Source organism: Meleagris gallopavo, chromosome 28 (genome assembly GCF_905368555.1).
Source record: "Meleagris gallopavo chromosome 28, MGAL_WU_HG_1.1, whole genome shotgun sequence".
In the NCBI taxonomy this organism is placed as follows: Eukaryota; Metazoa; Chordata; class Aves; order Galliformes; family Phasianidae; genus Meleagris; species Meleagris gallopavo.
The window spans coordinates 3,453,232-3,475,355 of NC_139431.1; the positions used below are offsets into that span (position 1 = coordinate 3,453,232).

Sequence of the window (22,124 nt, forward strand, 5' to 3'; positions counted from 1 at the left end):
GCCATGCTGTGCTGTGCCACTGTGCTCTGCCATACTGTGCCACGCTGTGCTGTGCCATGCCATGTTGTGCAGTACTGGGCTGTGCTGTGCCGTGCTGTGCCATGCTGTGCCACCCTATGCTGTGCTGTGCTGTGCCATGTTAAGCTGTGCCATGCTGTGTCACACTGTGCTGTGCCATGCTGTGCTGTGCCATGCTGTGCTGTGCCACCCTATGCTGTGGCATGCTGCGCCACACTGTGCTATGCCATTTTGAGCTATGCCACACAGTGCTGTGCCACACTGTGCTATGCCATTTTGAGCTATGCCACACTGTGCTGTGCTACACTGTGCTGTGCCATGTTGAGCTGTGCTGTGTTGTGTTGTGCCACCCTATGCTGTGCTGTGCCATGCTGTGCTGAGCCACACTGAGCTTCACCACAATGAGCTGATTGCACAGCCATGCAATCAGACTGGGATGGCATTTGGGATGTAGCTACATTGCATGCAAGAACACCAGAATGTTAATGCATTTATCTCCAGTGTTCTGTAGTGTTTATCTTATATACACCATGTAGAAGGTCTAAAATTGCACAGCCTGTAATTGGGTGTGGAGATAAGCTCAGATTGATGAGCAGAGATAAGCTCTTCTGCTGCAACCTTGCTGTTATCTGGACAGTCCTGGGGAGTGGCAGTGGCTGCACTGTGTGGCTCATTGATATGGCACTGCGAGCCCACGTGAACTATCACTATCCATCCCCAGAACCGGAAAAAAAAGGAGGTCCAGGCATTCCAAAACCTCGCACAGATCAGTTTGCAGTGCTTTAGAAATAACCAAAGGACGTGTTTGTACACTGCGGGCGCTCCGACCCTACACGGCACGATGGAAGTGAGTGGTGGGAAACGGGAGGAACGACAGGAGGAGGTGCCACGAAGAAACAGATCGGTCAAAACACGAAGAGTTCAAATACGCCAAGAAAAAGCGTTGTGCAAAAGAGAACGGGCCGGGCGGCGCTCCGGAGCGCTGAGAAGCCGCGCTCGGGCGGAGCTGCAGGGCAGGGCGGCGGCCGCGCGGGGGCGCTGAAGAGCCACGCTGAGCTCCGGCCGGGCACAGCGCCGAGAGCGCCGTGGGGGGGCGCTGTGGGGGCGCGAGGAGGGGGCGGGGCTCGGCTGGGGGCCCCGGACAGCGCCCTCGCCCGGAGCGGCCCCGTCCCCCCGCCCGCGCCGGAAATGACGCGCCAATCACGGCCGCCCGCTCTCTCCGCCGCCGCCGCCGCGAACAAAAGGGATTTCAGCCCGCGCCCCGCCCCCCGCGCCCCGGTCCAGCCGTCCGATTGGTCGCTCCCGCCGCCGCCGGCCGGGCCGCGCCCTCTCCCCGCCTCCCTGACGGCGGATTGGTCCGCGGGCGGCCCCGGCGGCGGCGCTGATTGGCGGCCGGGCCGTCCTTCAGCGGGCACCGCGCAGGGGCGGGGCTGCACGGGCGCGGGGCTGAACGGCGGCGGCGGCGGCGGCGCGGGCCGGGCAGGACGGGGCGGGGCAGGTCGGTGCTGCGGGCGGTGCGGCTCCGGGGGGCCGTGGAGGCGCGGTCCGTTTTCAGCGGTGCTGTTCCGTCCGGAGGGACCGCGGCAGGTGCGCGCCGGTGGGGCCTTACTGCGGATTGCGGGTGGGGCGGGGGGCGGCACCGCCGGGCCGGGCTGCGAGCGGGGGCTCGGCGCGGGATGCGGGGCTCCGGGGGGCGGTGCTGCGCGGCAGCGGGGAGCGGCGATCTCGGCCCGCTGCGTGCGGGCGGCGTCGGTACCGCCCCGTCCGTCCGTCCGTCCGTCCGCTGCCCCTCCGCGTTCCCGTGGGCGATCCGGGCCGTCACCACCCCCTGGATGCCGCCCATCCCCGGGGACGGGAGAACGGCTCCGGGCGTGCGGGCCGTACGGGGGGAGAAGCGGAGCGGCGCCGTCCGTGGGGCTGAGCGGCGGTGCGGGGTGGGAGCGCTGGGTTGGGGTCGGTTGAGGAGACGCTGCGGCAGCCCGGAGCACCGCGGAGAGGAAGTTTACGTTCAGGCGTTATCCGTGTTTATGCTGTGAGCCGTCGCTCGTTGCCCAAAGGTGGGGGTTTATCTCCGACCGAGGGATAATATTTATGTCAGCAGACTAAATAACGCCGTCCTCGCGGTCTGCCCGGGTGCGCTGCTCGGGTTGGGTCATTGAGTGTGGGAGGAAGGGATGCCGTTCAGAGGGACCTCAGCAAACTCAAAAGATGGGCCTGGGTGAGCCTAATGAGGTTCAACACAGCAAAGTGCAAGGTTTGGCACTTGGGCCGGAGGAATCCCAGGCATTTGTACAGACTGAAGGAGCAGCCCTTGAGAACAGCCCTGCAGAGAAGGACCTGGGGGTCCTGGTGGATGAAAAGCTGAACATGAACCAGCAGTGTGTGATTACAGCTCGGAAAGCAAATGGGATCCTGGGCTCCATCAGCAGAGGGGTGGCCAGCAGGGACAGGGAGGTGATCGTCCCCCTCTGCTCTGCTCTTGTGAGGCCCCACCTGCAGTGCTGTGTCCAGGCCTGGAGCCCCCAGTACAAGAAAGACAGGGAGCTGTTGGAGAGGGTCCAGAGGAGCCACAAAGATGATCAGGGGGCTGCAGCACCTCCCTGCAAAGACAGGCTGAGGGAGCTGGGCTTGTTCAGCCTGGAGAAAAGAAGGCTGCGGGGTGACCTCAGTGCAGCCTTCAGTACCTAAAGGGAGCCTACAGACAGGAGGGGAGTCAGCTCTTGGAAAGGGGAGATAACAGCAGGACAAGGGGAAATGGTTTGAAGTTGAGGCAGGGAAGATTGAGGTTGGATGTCAGGGGGAAGTTCTTTCCTATGAGAGTGGTGAGGTGGTGGAACAGCTGCCCAGAGAGGCTGTGGATGCCCCGTCCATCCCTGGAGGTGTTCAAGGCCAGGTTGGATGGGGCCCTGGGCAGCCTGGTGTGGTATGAAATGGGGAGGTTTGGTGGCTGTGTGTGTGGCAGGGGGCTGGAGTGTCGTCATCCTCGAGATCCCTTCCAACCCTGTGATTCTGTAATGGAAGGGGCAGTGAGTCCTGCGAGGCTTCCAGACCTCGTTGTGATGTGAAATGGGATGATGGTGCTTCTCTCAGGCAGCACAGGGCAGCGGTGGAACAGAGCTGCCACGGTTTGTTCATAAGGGCTGAGAGAAGGGATGTGCGCCCGTGCAAAGGTCTGGGGAGGGTTGGCTCGGGGGTTGGTGCTGCAGGGGCTCAGAGCTGTGTGTTTATCAGCTCTTTGGGCCGAGTGCTGAGCTCTGCACAGCCACAGGGCTGCTGCCGTGTGAGTGCTGCTCTGCTTTGCTTCTGGGAGTGCACACAGGGTGTATTTCAGGGCAGGGCTTGTTTCTCTTGTGAAGCTGATTAAAGAGTGTAAGCACGGAGGCACGTTAAGAATAGCACGGCTTATTTCTTCTAATGCAGAAGTGTGAGTCACAACGGGGGCATTTAGCATATAGAAGCAATTAGTGCCTGCAGTGGCTGCAGCTGCTGGTTGCCCTTTGCCACTTCGGGGCAGAAGGAGCTTCAGCATCACTGCTTTGGGAGCAGAGTGCAGCTCTGTTTTGCTCACAGCCCCTTGGTGCTGGGCTCAGAGCAGCAGCCGTGATGGGATGGCCCTGTAAGGGCTGTAGGAATGCTGCCCTTCTGTGCAGCTGCTGCCCAAAGCTGAATGGTGAGAGATCAGCCTGATGAGCAGGGCTGCCACAAAGCAGACCTGTGATTTCTCCTGCTGTGTGAAGGCTGCTTACTCCTCTGCAAGCAGAACTTTCTGTTCCCAGCAACTGGAAAACTGCTGTGGTGTAAACAAGACAGAACTTGTATTTGGGCATGATTCTCCAGAGGCACCGCTATGCAAATGGGTTGTGAAGTAGCAAAGGCTCCAGAAAAATCAGAGTTCAGCTGAATGTTGTGGCTGCTGGGATTGTGGGGGTTAAACCCTCCCACTGACCTCTGCTGTGGGGCTGGAGGTCTGAGTGGCTCCTTCGCCCCACGGTGTTTTCTGACCAACCTGCAGAGCATGAGACTGTCAGCATGAGGAATATTTCCATCGGGGACGAGGGTTTAGTAGGAGAAACGATTGTTGTTGTTTGCTAATAAAGCAAGATAACATAGAGGTGTAGTAGAGACCAATATAAGTGTGTTGGCAGAGATATGGAAGAGGTCAAAAACAGCTTTCTGTGCATGGTGTTCAGGTGTCAGATCCTCATTCTTGCAAGAGCAGTGGTTATATTTAATAAATGATGGCAGTATTGAAAGAATAGTAATTAAATGCATGCTTTCTGTTGCATTGATTTTTCTTTTTCTTTTTTTCCTTTGGGCCTGTTCCATTAGCAGCGCATGATGGCATTCCTCTGACACGTACTGCAACGTTAACCTCACCGTTGGGTTTGTGGAGGTGGCCCAAGTTGGGCTGCATTCATCTCTGCCTTCAGCCTCAGTGCTGTTTGCAGCCGTGGGATCCAGATGTGCAACCCGCAGTAGCACTGCTTCTAAACATCCCTGCTGCCCCATTAACTAGTTCCTGGTGAAGGTTGTGCTGTTGCATTGGCCCTTAGGCTCTGCCTGCACCATCTGGGTGTGCATATGTTCGTGACCCTTTGGGAAGAGGTGAAAAATGAATCTTCTGCAGCTGGTCTTTGGAGCTGAGGAGAGCAGAGCGGTTGTGTTGCGCGGGCTCTGCTTTCCTGCAGGGAAGCTGCAGGCTGGAAAACTGGGAGCTGAAGTTAAATAGGGATCACGCGTCACAGCTTCGTGTGCCTGGTGTTGCTGTGTGTATTGAAATGGGTGTTCTGCCTTCTGTTTTTCAGGTTTTCAGGATGAATCTGGAAAAACTCAGCAAACCAGAACTACTGACGCTGTTTAGCATTCTGGAGGGAGAGTTAGAAGCGAGGGATCTTGTCATAGAAGCCTTAAAGGTATGTTGTAAGTACCCTGATAAGGGACAAATGTCAACAGTGCTACTGGTTTAGGATCCTATCTTAGTACCAACGGTGTTAGATAATAGATTTGGATATTGCTCTGTGTCTCCAAATCTGTTGTAAGCTGGCTGCAAGAGGCGTTTCAGTGTTTAGCTGCATGTGTGCTTTCATCAGTTCTGATAAAGAGTTCTGTTGTCCTGAGAAAAGAAGAAGGTCTGTTAGACTTCCTCTGCTGGTTGTGTTCTGACTTAATAGAGAAGGAGTCCTAAAGCAGAACATCCCTCCAGGAGGGAGCACAGATGAGTTCTTTGCTGAGAATAACATCACACGAAGAAAAAAGCCTCCATGGCTTTGCATTATGCTAAGCTGATGTGAGCAGGTGCTGCTGGCAGAGGCAGTGCTGTGTGTCCCTCCTGACTCCTCTCTGACCTCCCCCTGCTCCAGGGTGCTTTGCTGGCACTCAGCCTGAGGAACTGAAAAATTCCCCCATGGCTGGAAACCGTTTTGTTGCTTGTTTTCCCCTTAGTGGCTTGAAAAGCAGAGGTCTCTCTGGCTGTGTCGTGATGGCACCTTCCCTGCTGCAGTGAGGCAGGAGTGGCTGTCATGCATTCTCCATGATTGCCACAGATATCCGGGGGATGCTGAGTGCTGACAAACCTGATTTTCATCCGTGATCTGGTGCTGCCAACCAACGATTGCATCTGTTTATGCTCTGACAGCTGTAATTATTTGAGTACAGCAACAAGCTCAGGTGGGAACGGGCTCCTCCCAGCATGGCTGTGGGTGTGCACTCACACAGGGCTGTCGGAGGGACCATTATTCCTGCCCTGTCACACGTTGTCACCAATAAGAATTAAGGTGTTCTGCAGGTTTGATCTGTCTGCAGTCAGACACCCATTGCTCAGTAATGCCTATGTGCAAATCCTTCTCTAAACTGCACGAGCACTTGTTGTGGTTAGGCCACATCTAGCTAACACAAATAGCAGTTAATCTTTCTGGTTTGCTCGTTAAAATTAAAACATTCACCATCCAGAAGAGGATATGGATTGTCACGAGTCTGCACGAGATGCAGGCAGTACCAGCGTGTGGTTTCAAATCTGCTGTTTGTTTTCCCATACTGAACGTAATGCTGACACTTTCAGTTCTTGCTGAGCAGCTTCCACTTGGTGCTGGTTGTGCTGTGTTGCGTGAAGGCTCTTGGCTTCCCTCTTGTAATGCTCAGCTTCATGCTGTTGTCCCTGTGTCTTTATTAGGTGTTTCTTGGCGATTTGCCCCCGCTCCTTAGGAAGGAATGAACAAAATGCTGGCCTTTGGCAGCCTGAGTTTTGTCTGTGCTGGGTGAGACTTGTGTGGGTTGGAAACCTTGGGGTGAGCGTGCACGGGGTGCAGGCTGCATGGTGCTGGTTCACTGGAACAGGTTGCCCAAGGAGGCTGTGGATGCTCCATCCCTGCAGGCATTCAAGGCCAGGCTGGATGTGGCTCTGGGCAGCCTGGGCTGCTGGTTGGTTACCCTGCACATAGCAGGGGGGTTGAAATGAGGTGAACATTGTGGTCCTTTTCAACCCAGGCCATTCTATGGCATTTCTGGGCTTTTGAGCTATTCTTACAGTCATTGCATTTGGTGAACTTTGGTCCTGATGTCTGAAGGTAGCAGGGTGCCATGAAGAGAACCCATCCTCCAGAGTGGTTCTGTGCCTCCCGTTTCAGGGAGCAGCATCACAGGGCTGCACCTCACTCTAACCTGGCTTTACTCCAACTTCCTTACTGCTTTCTCAAAGAGGGGAAACTACTCAGGGGACAGGGCTCCGTAATTGTGGCACGTCAGTAGGAGTGGTTAAGGTGCTGCCAGGTACAGCTCTGCCCCTTTTAAACAGTTGGGATGCTCACCCTCTTACTGCCATTTTATTTTGCTGATGGTAGCCTTGTCATGTAGGAGCAGCACTGCTGCCCTCCCAAACCACGTGCAGTGCAAACAGGGGAGCACTGAGGACCACTGCAAGGAACGTTGCTCCATTCCATAGGCATTCCATGCACACCCTCCTGTTGAAATTTAACCTGCACTTCTCTCCTGCAGGAGGAGTTTAACACGGTTGAAATACCTTTTGGCACAGATTGCCTGGGACTCATAACTGAGGAGTAATTAAATGAAAGCTGTAACCTGTACCTGGTGGTTGCACAGCACCAAACGCCAAGCTCTCCCTGGGCTGCTTTGACCTCCAATTCAGGTTTAAATACTTCTGACCCCTTTGGGTTCTTGAGGCAGACCCCATCTTACCTTGGAGGAAAGAGCAAGAGCTTGCGTAGGAAAAGTGCCCTAATTTGTCAACTTGTAATTTGATTATAGCACAGCCTGCACTAATTGATATCCTGTGTGCTTAAAGGAAAGCATTCACCATCTGGCATTTAGCAGAGGATCCATGCACACAGATGACAGATCCCAAAATAGCTTTCCCCTTCCATGAGGTCCTCCTGCCTGGCACTTTGCTCCTCCACACCTCAGTCCTGCCTGCACAGTCCCAAGGCTCAGCTGGGGAGGTTTGGAGGGGGATGGAGGCACCGCTCAGGTGCTTGGATTCAAATTATAAAGAGCAATTGTTAGGTCAGCTCTAATTAATGCCTCTCCCTATTCCAGCTTGCCGCGCTGTCTTCTCTGTTTAACCAAAAGTCGCTTCCTGTCCACTGTATAAATCTCAGTGTTCTCTGAAGAGCAGCCCTTAAATCTCCTTTCCTGTTGTTGTAATCATATTTAAGTCGTCCAAAAAGCCCAGATGCTGTCGGGTTGCACAATGCTGCGGGCAGGGCTCTCGCTCTGCACACACAAACTGCTGGTGGGTTTGCTGAGAGCCATTTGGTATTTCCCTGTCTGCGTGGGTAACTCAGAGCACAGTTCCCTGCTCCTCAAATGAGAGTTCTCTGCACGCTGGAAATGAAGTTCTGTTTATTTTTGGAGAACAGGAAGCAGCTTTCTGGCAGATTCCTTTGTGGTAAGGTCGGAGGCAATACTGCATTGGAGCAGAAACTGTTTTGTGCTGAGGACCATGAGCTGGAGTTCCTTGCTTCCCTTCCAACCTGGGTAATTGGCAGTATTAATGCACTGCCCAATTAAATGTCCATTTGTCAGTGGCTTTGGAAGTTTACTTACAGTGCACTTCACGAACAAAAGCATCGACCTCTCTGTTTCAACAGGAAAAAGCTCAGCAATGTGAAAAAACCCACTACAGGTGCTGTGAATCTCTCGCAGATGGGGCAGAGTGGGCTTTCCACATGACTTACAGAGCAGCTGAGATCCAGCAGGGTTCTGCACGATCTGCAATGCCAGCTTTTCTGACTGCTGTTCTTACAGCTCTGGGGGCTGGCACTGGGATGCGGAGCTGCAATTCTGTGCCACTCCGTGTTTGTCGAGAACATTTCTTACATTGTTCAGAGCTGATAACAGCCCTCACACGGGCACGTGCTCCTGTTGGTTTGCAGCGTGATGGTGGTGGTGGTTCAGAGCACTGTGTGTGAGTGAAATCCCTTCTGCTGCCATCAGCACAGTGAGCTCCGCTGGGCCCCCAGCCCTGCTCGACTTCCAGGCTCCATGGAACAAAGCTAATAAGGAAGTTGGAGGCAGGGAGAAGCTATTTACAGATTATGCCACTCTGCAACATGAAGGAGGAACTCCTGTGAGTGTTTGTGCTGCCTGTGCAGTAAGTGTGGTTAATTAACACACGTTTGTGTCGTGCCCTGAGTTAAATCCCACGCTCCGGCATCGCAGTCCACGTCGTGTCCAGAAAAACACTTGGAAATTCCCCTCTTGGTGTTCCAGTAAAATGAGTTGTAAAAATTACTGAAGGCAGAGAAAATGCTGTCTCATAAACAAGGCTTCAGTAAAAGGAAATCTTTTATCAAGGGGAAAAATAAAAATAATAAAAAAAAAAGATGGGAAAAATTCAGCCCAAAGCAGCGCAGAAATCCCAGGAGAAAACAGTCTCTTGTTGCACAGTGAGGCTTTGCTTTGCTCATCTGCCCAGGAATCATCCCTCCAGCTCTGTCAGCTCTGGATGTATTGGCAGCAGAAGCACAGATACTTGAGGTGATGTAGAGATCTAATTGCAGGAGATTGCACCTTCCCTCTAAGAGCAGCTGATGCTGTGGGATGTGCATAGAATGTCATCTCTGCTTTCCCAGATTGAATCTTGGATTCCTGGGTTAGCAGTGCTTTTTGTAAAACGATTTCTTTGCTCTGAAGCTTCATTTCCAGTGGGTTTCTGTTACAGTCAGTGGGATCTGAGATGTAAGCTGATTTTTTTTTCCACGCTGAGCTCATTTGTGGAGTATTTCTCTCCCATCGTTGAGCTGCTGCTGTTTGGAAAGTTGAACAAAAAGTGCATTTAAGACTGAATTCCAGTCCAGACAGAGCGAAGGCTGCTGGAGCTGTTTGCATGTAACCCTGTTGTGATGGGAAGGCATTGGGGGAAGAGATGGTGGCCCCAAAGCTGTGCAGAATCACCCTTGAGGTGACTGCAGTGCGGCGTTCCTGGGACCGTCCCCATCACCCTGCGATGGCCCTGGCACCTCGTGGCCCTGCAGTACTGAGTTTCACCTGCAGATCTGCATTTCCAGGTGTGTGGTGGCCCAGATGTCAAAGCAGCACCGTAAACCAGCAGCACCGATGTAGGGTGAGCTGGTTACAAGGTATTTTTTGCACTTTGGACAGCTTTAATTCGTGTTGGTGCTCTGCTGGACTTTACAATGCCATCAGTCGGGCTCCTTCAGGAAAGTACTGAGTTGCTCAGAGCAGCAAGGAGGAACTTCTTGTTCTTTCCCAGCAGGAAATAAACTGCCTGACCTGAAGCAGAGCTCAGATCCCAGTGCTGACCAGGAGTGTAGGTGGGAGTGCAGCTATTTCTGCAAGCTCTGAATGCATGAGAACCAGAGGCTGTGTGCAGCAGGTGTGAATCTCGCACAGGGTGGTAAATCCCAGCTCCTTGAGCTTTGATTGGGAAGAAGGACCAGAAGCAAACTTAAGGGCTGCCCTGCTGTCCAGCCAAGGGCACAGCACTGCGTGGGGTGTCCCCAGGGGCTCACCTGGTGGGCAGCTCTTCTGCCATGCCTGAATCACTCACTTACACATCCCCTGGACTCTTGGAGAGAGGTTTGCTTGAGTCATTTTTATGAATTCTTCAGAATAGCTGAACTTCCCCGCCCCAGCACCAAAAAAAAAAAAAAAAAGGCTGTGTTTTTTCCTGTGATTCACTAACCCATGGGTGGCTCATTATCCAGGGCTGCTCGCCCATTTCCAGGGCTAAGCCTTTCCTTCCTCTATTTTTTTTTTATTTTTTTCTTTCCCAAATGTAAAGTTGGAACGATATCTTAAGCTCTGATCAAGCACTCACAGAACCGTCACACCCACCTTCCCCAGGAAGAGATGAGCAGTGCCTGGGAGCATGTTTGTTTGCTGCAAGGGTTAGAACTCAGCTCCAAATCAGTCTAATGGGACAAATGTCTCCGAGTGGGTTTGATTGCGGAGGAGACGTGGAGAGAGAAGTGCTTTTGTTGTTCCTTTTTCCAAGGCAACCCATACGTTTTTCCCTTAGAGAGAGCCATGGTTGCCTTTGGTTGCTATTTTTTTCCCATGCTAATCACGTGGCTGCACCTTAGAGTGTAAACAGGACTGAGAAGTCTCTGTTGGTATCTGAGTGAAGATTTAATGTGCATCACGTCGGTCCTCTGAGCTATACAATTCTGTTACATCAGTTTGCTTTTCTGCTCCAGCTGCGGTGTCTGGAGCACCACTCACTGCTGTATGCTTGGGGGAAGCGTTTTATTTCTCAGTGCTGTTCATTGAGATGTCAGAAAGCACCCGTTCCAATGAAAAGAGAGCAGAGAAGGCAGTATTTGCCAGTCAGACTGGGGCTCTCCTACCTAAAAGATGTCCTTAAGCAGTCCTGTAAGAAATGGGTGACGCTTGGTAATGGTTTTCCCTTCGTGTTCCTGCTGAGGAAGTGCACAGCGATGCCGACGTTGTTCTGTGCTCAAAGTGCCCTCATCAGCAATGCCATGGAATCGTAGAATGACCTGGGTTGAAAAGGACCTCAAAGATCATCCAGTTCCAACCCCCTGCTATGTGCAGGGTCACCAACCAGCTGCCCAGAGCCACGTCCAGCCTGGCCGTGTCCATCCATGGCCCGTCTCCAGAGGGGCTGCACTGCTGTTCAGGAGGTCAACTGCTTGACTGCCCTCTGCCATGTGAATTTCTGCCTTGTTCTCATCTGTTAGCTAAATGCTTTTAACGTGACACAGCAGATAATGGGATATCGTGTCAGACCGCTGGGATTTCTTTACCTGTAAGTGGAAAATCAGGGAAGGGGGATCCGAACTATCAACAATTTCCTTTTTTTGTTTAGCAAGGGTTGTATTGTAAGTCTATTGAAATGCAAATTTGTTTTGATACGGCAGGCTCAGCACAGAGACACCTTCGTTGAAGAACGCTATGGAAAATACAACATCAGTGATCCATTAATGGCTTTGCAGAGAGATTTTGAGGCCCTGAAGGAGGCAAATCATGGTGAAAAGCAGCCAGTATGCACCAATCCCTTATCCATCCTGAAGGTGGTGATGAAACATTGCAAGAATATGCAGGAAAGGATGTTATCCCAACTAGCTGCTGCAGAAAGCAGGCACAGAAAGGTATGTTTTGCTTCAAATAAGCTATGCAGAGTTTAGTAGTTGCATTTTGGAAATGTGTTGGTTTCAATAAAAACACTGAAATGCCTTGGATTTTGGTGACTGCAAGGACTGTGCACCTTCATGTGAGCTTTTTGCTACCCTGCGTAATGCAACTGGGAGGCTCAGCAGCTGTAATGACAACATTTGAAATGTATTCAAGAGGTTTCTATTAGAGGACATGCAGAAGGAATTAGCTTGCCCAGAACCAAGAGATGTAGGACCAAATGTAAGAGAATTCTTGGATGGTTGAATTCTCAGCAGACATATCACTGTTCTCCATGATCATCAAGGATCTGGTACCACGTACTTATGGGAGAGAACCTCCTATAAGATGAGCTTTCCTAACACAGTGTGACATGGCCAAAGCTGCTTTTCATGCTGTTTGGTCTCATTAATAAATCAGTTGTATGTGAAGTGTACCTTGAATGTGGTGCCATCAGTGATTTTCTATCAGGCTTCTTCCCATAGGTTTGCCCTATTTTAGTTTGTTAGAGGAGGGTAAAGTCACAGTGTACAGAACTCAAAGCCCCACTACAATTTATTCTCTTTATGTAACTACTTAGCTCTTAAAAAAAAAAAAAACCACATATCTGTGTTTACATGAGGTTCTTCTTGTCCTGCAGTAAATCTGAACAAGCCAAATGATCAAATATTTGGTTCTGCTGCCTGGTCAGGGCTGAGAGGAAATACCCAGCAGTGTGTCACTGGAATCTGCACTTGGAAGAGTCCTCAGGTGCATCTCTAGGACCTGCATGGCAGCACTGTGTCTCATCCTCTTCACACAGAATCATAGAATGGCCTGGATTGCAAAGACCCACAGCGCTCATCCAGTTCCAACCCCCTGCTGTGTGCAGGTCACCAACCAGCTGCCCAGGCTGCCCAGAGCCACATCCAGCCTGGCCTTGAATGCCTGCAGGGATGGGGCATCCACAGCCTGCTTGGTCAACCTGTTCCAGTGCATCACATACTGAAAAGTAGCTGGGATTTTTGCCCTTACTTGCATCAGAGTGGCACCTAGCAGCTAGCTTTACAGCGCCAAATTCAAGTATATTTTTAGCTACTGCATCTGTTTTGATGGGGATAAGACAGAGCAAAGTTCTTTCAGTCTGTGAGGAGCATGAAGCATTCCTCATGCAGAAACTTCACAGTGATGTGAGCAGCCAGCTGGGCTTCCCATTGCAGTGCTGAGTGCTGGCAGCTGGAGCTCTCAGCTGCCCACTGGTGCTGGGAGTCATGGGAAGCATGATGTGGGTCACCTTTCAGACAAGAATCCAGCTAAATATTCACAGGAAAATCAGATTTCCCCCTCTCCCCCCCCCGCCTTTTCCTCTAATAAAAAGGTTCCCTGTGTATTTGAAAGATATATAAGCATTGTTTGGAAGCCTAAATTGCAGGAAGACTGAGAAGCTGCTGTAAATTCCTGGTGACTGTTTTTTGGAAAGCCTGGATGGTGATGCAAACTCACCCAAGAGACTCCACCATATTTGGCTTTCTTCTTGTTGAGTTAATAGAATTTCAGTTGTTCATCTAATTCAGCATAAAAACTGAAGGAGCTCCTTAACCGGGTCCTTATGGCAAGCAGTTTCATTTCAAGAGCTCATCTTGTTCTGAAGTGGAAGAACAAATGAATGTTCTTTAAAATAAACTTCGCTCTGCACTCCTCAAATGGGGGCAATCTGTGTGCAAATTGCAGCCCGTTGTGCCCTGTGCTCTGCTCCTGCTGGCTTTGTTGGAGGTGCAGACAGGAGGTGGTGATGTGGGCACTGTACAGCCAGTGACAGGTAAGGTACAGCCTGCAGTGACAGATAACACGAGCCTCTGGGCTGCTGTGCAGTGGTGAGGAGGAGCAGCGTGGCTCTTAGGGAATAAAGTGAGGATTTGTGAAGTGTGGGATTTTTTTCTTGCTTCTTTCTGGCCCGACTATGAAATAATGACAGTGTGCGACTCGTCCAAAAGCTGCTTGTTTGTATTTTGAGTTGTGCTCGGATGTCTGAGGCCACAGTGGTGGCTCTTTCATGTAAGCTGGCCGCAGAATGGGCACAGGTCTCTGTGTTTTGCTCAGCCTTATGAGCACAGCAGGGCACCGTGGTGACCAGTGTTTGCTTGGCAGGTGATCCTGGACCTGGAGGAGGAGAGGCAGAGGCATGCCCAGGACACGGCAGAGGGAGATGATGTCACCTACATGCTGGAGAAGGAGAGGGAGAGGCTCACCCAGCAGGTACGGCCTCAGCGTCAAAAGAATATCAGGGTCTTGCTGCTCTGTAAGGCTACCCCAGCTTTTATCATTTCAATAGGAAAACCAGCCTTAGTTTTCTGGTAAGCTGTTCGTAGACGAGTGCTTTGCAGTCTTACTTCAGCCTGAAATCTGTGCGGTTCTCAAGAGCAGAGCTCTGCTTACAAGTGATGATGCTTTCTAGGACTCAAAAATGAGAATAAGTTATGAAAGGTCTCCTAGGGATATCGTTCAGAGATTATAATAAATATTTAAGCTGCTATTTTCTCTTACTGAAGCACTGCAGGCTTTAATAAACATACGTAACACATCAGCACTTTAAATGCTTCTAAAAGGCAAACTGACAAAGCAGTAAATGGGGTGGAAGGAAGGTTTGCTTCAGATCACCTGCTCAGATCAGTGCATGGCAGCTGCGTACAGCTCACTGCCAACTGAATTCCATATGCAGTGTAACTACCAGTAAGTAATAATCCTTAATACACGTGAACACAGCTCCTTGTTGTACGAGGCTGTCCTGCAGACACCAGGGGCAGAACAGCTTTATTCACTTAGGCATGGCCATCTTTCTCTGGGCAATATTTCCAACGTGTGTAGTAACCCCTTTTGCTTTTGGGTTGTTAGGCTTTGTTTACTTTCAGGAGGTGTTGTGTTTCCCTTACAGCCTTTCTTTGCTTCTCTCTTCTAGCTGGAGTTTGAAAAATCCCAGGTGAAAAAGTTTGAGAAAGAACAGAAGAAGCTCTCGAGTCAGTTGGAGGAGGAGAGGGCACGCCACAAGCAGCTGTCCTCCATGCTTGTTGTAGAGTGCAAGAAAGCCACTGCCAAAGCAGCAGAAGAGAGTCAGAAGACGGCAGAACTGAGCTTGAAATTGGAAAAAGAGAAGAGTAAGGTGAGTAAGCTGGAGGAGGAGCTGGCATCCAAGAGGAAGCGGGGCTTACAGATGGAAGCACAAGTAGAAAAGCAACTCTCGGAGTTCGACATTGAAAGAGAACAGCTGAAAGCCAAGCTGAACAGAGAAGAGAACCGTACAAAAGCACTGAAAGAAGAAGTGGAGTCTTTGAAGAAAGCCCTGAAAGAGCTGGAGGCTGCTTGCCAGGAGCACGGCCCTACTGAGCCTTCGCAGCCAGGTCGCTCTGTGATGTCCAGAGGCATTGCTACTGACAGCCCTGCCATCAAGTCTGTGTCGTGCCAGACAGAGTTTCCACAAGCAGACCGAGCGAATCCTGCTGGTGCAAGCAAAGCTGTGCACACTGCATTTCCCAGCCCTCCTACACCTACTCATTCCTATGCAAAATCCAATGGTCACTGTGATACAGACACGCAAGCAGGTGGTGAGCAGCTGCAGACAAATGCTGCGGAGAGCCAAGTGCAGAAGGAGAAACCCACTGGTGCAACACCAGAGAACGCAGTTGAGAATGGAAATTCTCCCCTAAGAACGGAGTCACCGGTGCACCTGCTGTCCCAGCTCCCTTCCAGCGGGGTGTCCCTGTCTCCCAGCAGCACGGCTGCCTCCTCCCTCACACCGTCTCCGTGCTCCTCACCCGTTCTGAGCAAACGCTTGGTGGGAGCTCCTGCAGGCAGCCCTGGCTACCAGTCCTCCTACCAGGTGGGGATCAATCAGCGCTTCCATGCAGCTCGGCACAAGTTTCAGTCTCAGGCTGAACAGGAGCATCAGTGCAGCGGCCTGCAGAGCCCACCAGCGAGGGATCTGTCTCCTACTCTGGCAGATAACTCTGCTGCCAAGCAGTTAGCACGCAACACGGTCACTCAGGTCCTGTCCAGATTTACCAGCCAGCAGGGACCGATTAAGCCCGTCTCCCCCAACAGCTCACCTTTTGGCACGGACTATCGAAATCTGGCGAATGCTGTGAGCCCTAAAAGTGAATCTGGTCATTCTCCGAGCCCTGGCAAGGTTTCCAGCCCGCTCAGCCCGTTGTCTCCTGGGATTAAGTCACCAACCATCCCTCGAGTGGAAAGAGGGAACCCTCCACCCATTCCTCCAAAGAAACCTGGCCTGGCTCAGTCTCCTGCTTCTCCAGCTCCGCTCACCAAAGCCTCTTCTCAGTCATCCTCCCTGGGTGCCCCCATGGACGTGGCAAGCAGTTGCTCCAACAATGCCGTGGTGTCCAATGGCAAAGACATTGAGATCCTCCTGCCAACCAGCAGCTAGTCTCCAGCAAATGTGAATGTGACATTCCATGGCTTAGCTGGAGCTGAGGCACTGTTTTTTCCACTCCGTGTTATTTATTTCCATAGTAGCAGAATCTGTCTGTATAAAGCATTTAGTATATTTTTTTTTTCTTTTTTAATAGGTAGGAAAATATTTTTGTTTATGAAGAAACCTTAACTATAGCTATATACAGCAGCCTCAAAATGTCTCATGGCAACAGTCAAATCAATAACAGGAACCCTGCACTGGATCTTACCTATCAAGCTAAAGTGGGACTGAAACGCTACTTAGGAACTAAGCAGAAATAGCTTCTGCAGACTTTTTACTCCAGATGAACATTTTATATTAAAAAAAAAAAGGAAAAAAAAGTGCCTGAACTTAAGCCTGCATTCCAATATGAATGTGATCCTTTGGAAAAGGTGAGGATGGGGACCATCTAGCTGCAGGATCAAATCCTTCTGTGAGTCGTGAATGTTTAGGACGACACTGTTTTTGATTCTTTCCATTTGCTGCAGTTAAGTTAGCAAATGTCTTGTGGGATTCTGTAAGGTGAGCACCAAACTGCTGCGGCAGCCACAGCCACCCTGCATCCCTCAGGATGGGTTTTGGGAAGCAACGTGAGTTTCCTGGGGTAGAACTGAGCAATACAACCCACTTTCCTTCCTGTATGTGAGAGCATTGAGGTGCTGGAACAGAGAAGTGTGGGGTGCCCCATCCCTAGAGGTCAGGTTGGCTGCCCTATTGATGTGCTTGGGGGGCACCCAGCCCAGGGTAGGGGTTGGCACCAGGTGGTCTTTAAGGTCCCCTCCAACCTCTGAGCCATTCTATGATTCTGCATTCACTGTCCAAGCAGTTTTTTTTTTGCTTTCCTGTAGCAAATCCCGCGTGCTTTGATGGCTGAACTCCAGGTTCTGGTGTGTCCCTTTTAATTTCCACTTTCTTTAAGCATTCTACTGTTGTGTGTAGAACTTCTGAGAAAAGGATCTTGCTATTACTTTATCAAGGTCTTGCTATTACTTGAAAACAAGAGAACCAAAACACTAGTCCATGTGATACAGGTTTTTTTTGCAACGTGGGATCTTCTGCTCTACACAAAAGCAATAATTTTGTTCATCATTTGCGCCCATGGCATCCAGCTGACCTGGAGTTAGCCGTGGGTTTTTTGGCTTTCGTTGGCTGCTGCAAATAGGGAACCAAATAATTGCTGTCCTATGTGTAGGTGGTGTCACACACATGTATTAAGTACACAGCGCATTATCAAAGTCTATTCTTGAGCCTTTCTTGAACAAAAAGAGAGCATGGGAATTCTCTGAGATGAAAAATCATTTAGAGTAAGGGGGCATGGGTGAAGTTTGAGGCAAGAAAAGCAACGTGGACCCAAATGGGGCAGAGCAGCTGCTTCTGTGCAGGAAATGCAGCCCTCACTGCGATGCTCTGCCCTCGTTCTGCATGCAGTGCTTGGCTCCATGCAGTCAGCAGTGCCTGTGGGTGATGCTGGGGGGTGGAGGCAGAGAGCAAAACCCTGAGTTCGTTTCTCAGGTGTTGGTTATGAGCTGATCCTGCACTCAGAATCATCAGGTTGCCTGCAGCCGGAGCTGCTTTCTCCTTCGGCCTCGTTAAATATTTAATTAAACAAAACACGTCCCACTTTGCCATAGGAGAAACGCCCGGCGGCGGCTGGGAGGATGCACTGCTGTACCTTAATGAGTTCCCTGAGCTCTGGGTCTCCCTTTGTAGGACATCAGAGCTGTGTGCTGCTTTCAAGTGGCTGCTGCCCGCAGTGCTCCTGCTGTCCTCCCTGCACAGACATTCAGATCCATACCCACCTATCAGTAGCCTTCAAGTCGTGCTGTTGTGTGCCATGGTTCCTAACCCCTGGGAGCAGCAGCAGCCGTTTGGGAAGCACATTTACTCCTCTTTTTAAACACTCACCACAGATTTGTTTTTTCCTCTCGGTGAGTGTAATCCTAGAGATGGATGGGCAGATGGATTCAGGCCCACGCGTGGCTTTTGATTCAAAAGCAAGGCTTTGTATACACTGCTTTAACACGTTCCTTTGCTTTTACATCGATGTAAATTGTATTATCCCCCCTCCTTATAGCTCTGTAGAGAGGCTATGATGAAGTTTATTAGGAAATGCACTGAGTACTGTTTCTTCTAAAATATACTATGGGAAGGGGTATGCAGAAGAATGTATTTTTGCTAGCAGCCGATCTTTGGGGGGGGAGGGGGAATTAAGCACAAAGATGGCAGTGGCTCCATTTAACTCAGTGAGGAGCTTAAAGGTAGAATGTCCGTGTAGACTCTGTGTGAAAGCAGCTAAATATCACTCCTAGAACTCACACCTGTTACAAGCAAGAGTTGTCACTGGAGAACGGAGTATAATGAAGTGCAAAGACGTGTACTCTAGTATTAATCCATTAACACTTGTACATTTGTAAAGCCAAACGTACCGAGCTGAAGTCTTTAATCATTTTTATAGCTGACGGCATTAAACGTGTTAAACATTCGTATGATCAATAAAGGATTTTATTTTTAACATTGCTCGAGCTGCCCTTTGGAGCTGAGAGCCGCGCGGGGTCCGGCATCGCTCCCCCCGCTGCGGGGAGTGGGAGGGATGCGGCTTTTGGTGCTGCTGTGCGGGTTCGTCGTTCATCTCTGAGCGCTCCGGTGCTGCGAGAGGCGGAATGCGAGCCTGGAGCTGATGGAATGCGACGAACCTTCCTATAAACAACGACGCCCGTCGTGTTTTCGGGCGGTGTCGCGGTGTGTGCGGGCGGCACTGAGTCACCATCCCCGCACACTGCGCCCATTCACCGCCCGGGGTGAACCCAGGGGCACCGCCGTGCAAAGCCCGGCACAGAGCGGCTCTGTTTTCCCGGTGAGGGCGGCGGGCAGAGCTGTGACTCACAGTTTCTCTATGTCAGCAGTCAGTCCGTTCCCGTGTCTGCCTGCGCCCGGGGCTGCGCTGGGAGTGCGGGGTTCGCTTTGGAGTGAGGGCTGCGGGCTGCGGGTTGCTGCCGGGTTCTGTTTTGGAGAAAAGAAGAGCGCGTCTTCGTTCGGTGCACGGATGGTCCCGTTTCACCTGGAATCAGCTGCTTTTGTACGTGCCGGTGGGGGCAATGCTGCGGGGCGGCCCGGCTCCGGCGGCGGAGAGGGGCAAAACGCAGTGATTCCGGCCCAGGCCGGGATGAGGAGCGCAGCAGCGGCCCCAACCGGGTGAGAAGGCTGGGTGCCCATGGATGATCCTCGGCGGCCGCGGATCGGAGCTCAACGCAGCGGGCGGCGCTCCCGCAGCGCTCCCTGCAGGCGCGGGGCGATGCGCCGCACGAGCGGAACCGCCGCCGGCCGCCAGGGGGCGCTGTGTGCCCGGGGATGGCAGCGCGCGTCCCGTCGCGGTGCCGCTGAGGACGCGGTTCTGCTGCCCCGCATCGCCTCGCTGTGACCCAGCCCGGTACCCGTGCGCTGTTTGCACAACCCGGACCCGCTTTGGGCGCCGAGCGCTGCTGTGAAAAGTCTTCCTGCGATCGGTTTAGCGGCAGCAGAGATGCCGGGCGGGTGAGAGCTGCTCGCCCCGTTGCTGCCGATCTCCCTGGGGGACGGCTGCGTGCTGCAGCCCCTCCTCGGAGCTCCCTGCAGCGCTGTGCGTTTAGCGCTGCTCTGTGTTGCTCTCTCCGTGCACCTGCAGGGCCACAGGTACGGCGGTGCTGGCAGGAGGTAATGCAGCACGGAGCAGAACAGAGAGCTGACGGTCTCATCCTGCTCCCAAAGCGGACGGGGCTTCCGGGAGCCGTCCGCGATCACAGCTGTCTCTCATCCGCAGGAGCCTCCCAGGGCAGCGCTTGATTAATGCTTTGTCACAGGAGGACGGCAAGAAGCTGCCATTAATAAATGCCCGCTCGGGGCAACGCCGCCGTGCCGTCCGTTCACGCTGTGCCGGTGCTGCGCCGCGTGGTGCTGCGTTATGGGGCCGGGGGCAGCGGGTTGGGGTCAGCGCTGTCTGCCAGCAGGCATCGCCCGCGGAGGCTGTTTGTTTTTGTAGCAGCTGGATGTGTCTGGGAGGGATGGGAACGTCTCCTGTCACCCGTGGGCCGGGAGGAGGGCCGGCAGGGCAGGGATAAAACTCCTGACAAGTTTGGACTAGAGGGCGAGTTGATTAGCTGAGAGATGAAAATTCACAGCTCCGCTCTCGCGGGCCATGAGCTGCCGGAGATGTGTTTATGTGAGCGGAAGGCACCGCACAGGCGGCTGCGCCCCATGGCCGGGTCGGGGCAGGGCAGAGCCTGGCAGTGCCGGGGAACAGCAGCTCTGCTCTGTGCACGAAGAGGAGTTGCATCACCGGTGCAGCACAAATGCAGTTGGCTGCCGTGCGTCCAGCGCTCCGGTGCTGCGTCCGTGCAAAGCTTTGGGGGCTGCGGGAGCGAACGCTGTCGGGCGTGCAGAGCGCAGCCCTGCGTTTGGCTGCTGGGAGGGGCTGTGCTGATGGCTGTGGGGTTGGGGGTGCAGCTCTGCTGTTCGTTGCAGCCGAGGGTGAAGCACAGAGCACTGTCAGCTGATGGGCTGCGCTCACACCGTGTCTGATGGTACAGATTACACGATGATAGACAGAGATAAATGCATACAGCTGGAGGCAGGATCAATCCGTGCTCCACGATGTATAATTGTCTTGAAAATAAGATAATGACCGGCTCTTGGAATGCTTTGATCTTATCGGGAAGACAAGAAATACACTAATGGCTTTAATTAGACTTCAGGGATGAAATGAGTTCAGTCTCCTGGGTGAGCTACTTTATGGAATTGACCATTGGTAGGGGGTAGAAAAGCTTTAATCAGATTGAGGCCCTCCGATACCTGTGGTGGTGTGTGTCCGTGTGTGATACACGGGCTGGGGGGCTGTGCTCAGTGTGCCGGGCTGCCCGGGGTCCTGAGCCCTGCTCAGATGCTCTCCGTGTGCTGGAGCTCCGCAGGGCTGCGGCCACTTTGTGAAGGACAAAGCCTATTGCTGTGCCCGTGTGTTCAAACAGAGCTTCTCCTGGGATGGAGCGGTCTGCTGGTTTTGTTTCTTGACTCCGAAAGGGGAATCAACAACCATTTATCAAAAAGCAGCGGAGAATCTGACGATTGTTTAATTTCACAACACAGGGCTATGGCCAGCTGCTCTGGCAGCAGGACAGCACGCCGGCCATGCTCAAGCATCCTCAGTAAGCAATCCTCAATTACCACCGCTTAATTATTACACGTAATGACTGCAGTCAAAGCAATGGGAAAGCTGCTGGCCTCTCCAGGAACGCATCTCTGCGTCGTCCCCCAGCACACGTGCAGTGAGTGCTGCTGAAGGCACAGCGCTGACTCAGCGCTGACTCACAGCTCTGCGGTGCTGGGTGGGGTGCAGGCTGGGGGCTGGGAGGGGGCCTAGGGGCTGGGGGCTTCTTTGTGGGGGGTTCTGAGCTGCACCTGGCCCTGTGCTGCTGGCTGCTCTGAGTGCTGGAGCTGAACGTGTGGCTGTTACTCTTTCCAGTCTGTGTTTACGCCTTCTTGTTGTAAGTACAGGTTGGGATTCTTTTGCAAGGTTAACATTAGCTGTTGTGTTTTCCTTATGTTAACTTGTTGGTCTTAATTGAGCGGCCAGAAATAGGCTTAATAACAAGAGGTGTTGCCAAAGAAAAGCACAACTTCACTCTGTGTACTGAGCAGCCAGGTGCATGCATGGCAAACCTCTGGTGCAAGCCTCCAGTGCAAGCTTCTGGTACAAACCTCTGATGCAAACTTCTGGTGCAAGCCTCTGAGCACAGTGCTGCAGCTGGGGCTGCCCTGCAGTGGGTGCAGCAGCACTGGGCTCCCAGGAACATGGGGATGGTGATGGGTGCTTCTCCACAAATCACCATCTAACCGGAGCTGCAGCATTTGCCCTGCTGACACAGGTTGTGACGGATCACCTGGGGGTATGAGGAACTCTCCTTGCTGGGGCACAAGCACACACTCGCTCAGTAACATAATCTCTTAAAAGCAAAATCCCAGAAATTCCTTTTTCTTCGTGGAAAATGTTGCCTGGGGGAGAAACTCATAATGAAGGATGAAA

The 22,124-nt window shown here is 52.3% G+C and overlaps 1 protein-coding gene and 1 long non-coding RNA gene across 5 annotated transcripts; one reads left to right on the forward strand and one right to left on the reverse strand.

Annotated features, from left to right (window-relative positions):
- Positions 1-1,392: 1,392 nt before the first annotated feature.
- CTTNBP2NL (CTTNBP2 N-terminal like) lies at positions 1,393-18,584 on the forward strand. 4 transcript variants are annotated; one of them, XM_085210336.1, is made up of 5 exons: positions 1,393-1,516; positions 4,824-4,931; positions 11,376-11,606; positions 13,756-13,863; positions 14,564-18,584. In XM_085210336.1, the coding sequence occupies exons 2-5, from the start codon at positions 4,833-4,835 to the stop codon at positions 16,043-16,045; spliced, it is 1,920 nt and encodes a 639-aa protein (XP_085066462.1). In that variant the 5' UTR covers positions 1,393-1,516; positions 4,824-4,832; the 3' UTR covers positions 16,046-18,584. The 4 variants fall into 4 exon arrangements, with proteins under 4 accessions (XP_085066462.1, XP_085066461.1, XP_085066463.1 ...); XM_085210335.1 differs by having other exon boundaries at positions 1,445-1,605; XM_085210337.1 differs by lacking the exon at positions 1,393-1,516 and adding an exon at positions 1,921-2,075.
- LOC146542631 (uncharacterized) lies at positions 18,557-19,328 on the reverse strand. The gene is made up of 2 exons (XR_014879916.1): positions 18,957-19,328; positions 18,557-18,769 (listed from the first exon to the last, which is right to left on the reverse strand). It is a non-coding gene; the product is annotated as an uncharacterized LOC146542631 (long non-coding RNA).
- Between the last annotated feature and the right edge of the window lie 2,796 nt (positions 19,329-22,124).